This window comes from Rhodamnia argentea, chromosome 10 (genome assembly GCF_020921035.1).
Source record: "Rhodamnia argentea isolate NSW1041297 chromosome 10, ASM2092103v1, whole genome shotgun sequence".
NCBI lineage: Eukaryota > Viridiplantae > Streptophyta > Magnoliopsida > Myrtales > Myrtaceae > Rhodamnia > Rhodamnia argentea.
The window spans coordinates 11,998,765-12,003,681 of record NC_063159.1 but is presented as its reverse complement, the minus strand read 5'-3'; the positions used below and the strand labels follow the sequence as shown (position 1 = coordinate 12,003,681).

Here is a 4,917-nt window from a genome sequence, read left to right as displayed (position 1 = left end):
GATGGGTTAAATGAAAGAAAAAGTAACACAAACAGTTTCTGAATTTTGACTCGAAGTGTATTGTATTTTTTCATTTACTTCAAAGACTACATGTGGAAAAAGTCCGAGGTTCATATTGGACAAATTAAAAGTTTAGGAATCGTATTATACATTGGATGAAAGTTCATGAACTATTTATATCGTTATTTCTTGAAAGAACGAAATATGAGTTGAATGAGAGAATTGCTCGGCCCTTGCGGTGGCAGTCGCCTCGTGGAATCCCCGAGCAAAAGCGCATGATGGGGATTTGAGTTCCAAGTCCAATGAACTTTTTGGCCATTGCTGGCCGTGACTTCCGTTCGATCAAGCACTGACGTTCCCCAGCAAATGCGCTCAAATTTCTGTCCTTATAGCCCTACATTGTGCGTCCTACCTAGACAGCATCGGAGAATTCCGTTGACCATTTAAAGGCAAAAATATGTGGATGTGATTTTGGGAAACGATAAATTAGGCAGGCTTCTAGGAGTGGGTTTTGCTCTAGTAGGGTTTTTTCCACTCTTATGAAAACACACAATGGAACACTCCTTGGGTTTTTTCTACTCGGGTTTCCCCCGCGCCCAAGTGGGGTCTGGTGCCCTCCCGCCGCTCGGGCACTCGGCCTTGAATGGTCGGTCAGTCGGGCGCCTAAGGCTGTATATGGTAACATTTCTGTTCCCGAGAACATATTTGAAACAGAAATATTTTTTTGTGTTTCTGTTCTCAACTACGATTTTCAATAACAGAAATGCGTTTGGCAAGTACAAAAGAAAAAACAATTTTTTCATCAAAAGGATCTGCAACCTGCAGCTAGCGGGGGGCGATGGCAAGCAACGGCGGCCGGCGGCGACGGGCCGCCGATTGTAGATCCTTCCTTTTGGTGAAAAAAGTGTTTTCTTTTTGTACTTGCTAAATACGTTTCTGTTCTCGAAAATAGTAGTCAGGAACAGAAACACAAAAAAAATGTTTATGTTCCAAATATGTTCCTAGGAACAGAAACGTTAACATATACAGTCTTACCATACATCTCCTACTTCCTCGCACTACCAGCACCTCCAAATCATGCCATACCTATCCCGCTCTCCGATCCCTATCTAAATCCCCAATATTTCGCAAGGATTTTGAGACAGAACACAAAACCCTATGGGAAATTTGTCGAGGCACCAACGGAAGCACCTTGCCAGGCGAGGGGGTCTTTGTCCGCTCGCCTATGAAGTTCTCGTGGACACTGACAGATCTCAGTTAATGAATTGAAGAAACTATCCAGGATTAAATGGCTTTACGAACTAAAAACACATAACGGACGACAAATCTCGATGAGGCATCATTCTTACTTTAAGCCTCAAAACAGTTTCATATTTCGTTTCTGACAAAAAACCTAAGTAAAATGGAAGAAAATCAGTCCTTCGCATGTTTTAGTACACAACATTGCTCGAAAGTTTCCTCGTCCACAAGAGACGTTGAAGCAAATCGCTTTGTATAACACATAGCTACTAAGATTTTATCTCTCTCTCTCTCTCTCTCTCTCTCTCGTAAAATTAACTGCTAATTTTTTTCTTAGCGTAATTAACATCACTCTGCGGTTCCAGCAATGCTTGTTCCTTTCCATCCTCCATTTTTCTTCTCGTTATATCGTACAGTGACCTGAAGGATTCGTGGATGGAGAGAAGGTATACCACTCACACTACTTGAAAAAAATATGACTATCCTAAGATATCGAAGCTTTCCCATTCCTTCACAATTTGAGCTCGACCATGAGTTGATTTCATGGTGGGAGCTGATGCTAGATCACATATGATCCCTTTCGAGTATGTTCATGACACTCTTAAACCAAGAAAAAGGGGGAATCAAGATCATGTTAATTCGACCCAGAAACGTTCGAACTTCCTCACAGAAACACCTTTTTAATGCAAAATCTCTTTGTTCAACATCCGGTAGTTTCATCAACCATATGCTATATGAGCTCCTCCCCCAGTTTCCCAAAGTCGAACCTCCCGTTGCAGCCCTCGATAGCACGCAACACCTCTTGGAATGTGGACACGCTGCATGGAACCACCAGCCTTTCCCGCTGCTCGAATCCGAACTCGTTGGACGCCTTCTCTAGCAGGATTTTGAAAAGAGGGTGCGAGAGGAAGCTCGTGGGCACCACGAACCTCTGGTGCTCGTCCCCCACGTAGACCGCGAAGAAGCCGTCGGGCGTCTTCGGGGACGAGGACGTTCCTTCCTCGAACTCGCCGAGCAGGAACTCGTGGTGCGGTGATTGCTCACGGTCCGTCCCATCGCCCATCTTCTTGGCCTTCTTTGCCAATTTCTTGAAGGAAACCATCTTCTTTGCCAACATGAGTCTGTTAGATTGAGAGAAAGAGAGAGAGAGATTTGAAGTGGGTGAAGAGTTATAGAGATGGTGTTCTGATGTCCAAATTATTGCTTAGACGTAAAGGGTGGGAAGGAGAGGTTTTATACACATGTTAGGTAATAACTGGCAACTGGCAAGCAGCGAATGTCTCGTAATCAGGACGGGTCGACCTTTGACTTTTGCAGAAAAAATATTATGAGAGCCTAAAAGGAGTCTCTGACTAGTTGTGGAGCTTTCTTTGTTCCGACTTTCAAATAGATGGACGCCATTTGTAAATAATTCTTTTGGAGATTTGTACATCAAATGAGAAGACAATGGTGGAGGGCAACATACACAACCTTGTAGCACTTAGGGTCACCATTCATGCATTGATGCATTTATTGGCTTAAGATTTTTTTCTGATGTTGGCTACATCAAGTGAGATAGAAATTTATTGTATTACATGATTGGTCTAATAAGGTAAGTATGAAGATTCTTAATTACTTTAATATGGGGCTGGCTTGTGTGAGCCGAGTAGAACTCGGCCTGTGACGAGAGGGTTTGTGATTGAAAACTGTATAAATAATGGTAAAGTTTCTTCCCTAAGCCTGATGCATAAATAACTTCACATAAGGAGTAGTTACTGAATGCCATTTGTGAGAGACAATCTCATTGAGCTAATGATACAAAGGGACATAGAATAAAAGCATTTGAGATATGAATTTTTGCGATTCTGCATCAAGAACGATGGAGTTCAAATCATGTGCACAAATCCTTTTTCTCCATTACTGTGTTCTAGCTTCTGGCAATGGAAATCTTAGGATGCCCTTTTGGCGACTTACGGTTGGGTGGCTATAAAATTCTTTTCACTCTTTATTGGTGTCAAAGGAAGAAGATGATAATGGACAACAGCACCAATTCCAAGCCATGAATTTTCCTTTTTGTCCTCATGTGTATATTGACGTTTGACGAAGACCATGCATTGTGGTTTAAAAAGGCAAAGCCCCATGAATTGTATGGGTTAACCATCTTCTTTTTATTTTTGGGTCAGCATGAAATGAGGGCATGCGTCTCTGATTGAGAAAAGTAATTATCACATCGCCGTTCTCCGATGCCGTTCTCCGACTAGCTAGCTCGTGTCAATGGAATAATGTCAAAGAATAATTCCTGTTTAAATTTTACATAAGTGTATCGATTTCCTATTCAACATGACTTATCTATTTGAGTTGAATCTTTTCAATTGATATTAGGTTCGAGTTTCGACTTTTCTTGTAGCCCATTTAATAGCTCCATTTCGTTGACTCTAGAGAGGGAGAAACGGTTTGCTTCGATTTAGTTTGCACGTGAGAGTTGAGACGGGGTTGATGTTTTCCTTCGTTCTTCTTCCGTGATTATGGCATAATAACTATCATACATTAGCACAATAAAATGCACCACGGAATTGCGATTAAAACGTCATATCGATACGCTTAAACAGTATATTTCCTAGTAATAATTCAGCGAGGGATAGATGCGTATCCCTCACAAATAAGACCAGAATTGACTTTGGAACTAAAGCACCAAACACAACCATCTCTCAAAATGACATGATTAAACCTAAGACAAAGATAAAGCCCCCCCACTTATCGGTCATGATCTTATCTACTTTCGATGTGTTTGGACATGGAGAGGTGGCATGTCGCCTCATTCATAAAAGGAGAACAGTAGTAAGGAACAGATTGTAGTACTCATCAATCGCCATTGCGGATCAAACGGTCCTTTAACCCAAGATTAGTACCGTCAAAATGGGTCATAAATGAATTTAAATATAATATAAATATTAAATGGGTCATAATGAGGTTATAACTTATTTAGACCAAATCCACCCCTCTTTCTTTTCATCCTCTCTTGTCCTCTCTCGATCTTGTACTCGTTCACTCTGTAATCTCACCTCAATTTAGATATGAATTTTTCTAGATTGAATTAAATATAAAAGTATTTTAAGAAAATAGGTCGGGGTTGGGGTATGAGCAGTGTATGAGTCTCTATATTTGAATTGCAATAAATAGGTCATAATCAGATTAAATGGGTTTATCCAAGATATACCAAAGTCTAGAAGGGCTCATAATTCTCCTCTTTCCCCCCCGGATTTCCATCTTAATTTTGGGGATGGAGAGAGAGAGGGAGAGAGAGAGAGATGGTATGGCTGTTTGGGCGTGACAACGATCCTGCATAATATGAAGCAAATCATAGAAGCAGTTGAAAAACAGAGATTAAGAGCAACGGCAAAAGGAAAAAAATAATAACAGAAAAATTGAAATTCCCTCGCAACTTCCGACGAGAAGAAACGTCAACAACGAAAAATCGCTTTGCTTTGAAACGTTGCATGCGGGATTCAAGCCCCCGACATTGGCCACCAGAGGCCGTGGTTGACGGGGGAGGAGCCTCCGCTTTAGAAGGACACGACAAGCGAGTACGTGCGTGTCCTTTGAAGACCAAGAGCCCCAAAGTGTGAACGGGACGACCGTAATGGCGGACTGGCGGACCGAACCCGACGGCCGAGCTGGCTCGGGGCGGTCAAGGTCAGA

General features: G+C 41.9%; 1 protein-coding gene across 1 annotated transcript; it reads right to left on the bottom strand.

The window, feature by feature from the left end:
• Positions 1 to 1,630: 1,630 nt before the first annotated feature.
• On the bottom strand, positions 1,631 to 2,419 carry LOC115753920 (auxin-induced protein X15). Its single transcript, XM_030692778.2, has one exon. The coding sequence runs from the start codon at positions 2,354 to 2,356 to the stop codon at positions 1,970 to 1,972; it is 387 nt and encodes a 128-aa protein (XP_030548638.1). The 5' UTR covers positions 2,357 to 2,419; the 3' UTR covers positions 1,631 to 1,969.
• Between the last annotated feature and the right edge of the window lie 2,498 nt (positions 2,420 to 4,917).

Coding starts and splice junctions, on each gene's coding strand:
- LOC115753920 (XM_030692778.2), bottom strand. CDS start 2,356: ATGTTGGCAAAGAAGATGGTTTCCTTCAAGAAATTGGCAAAGAAGGCC.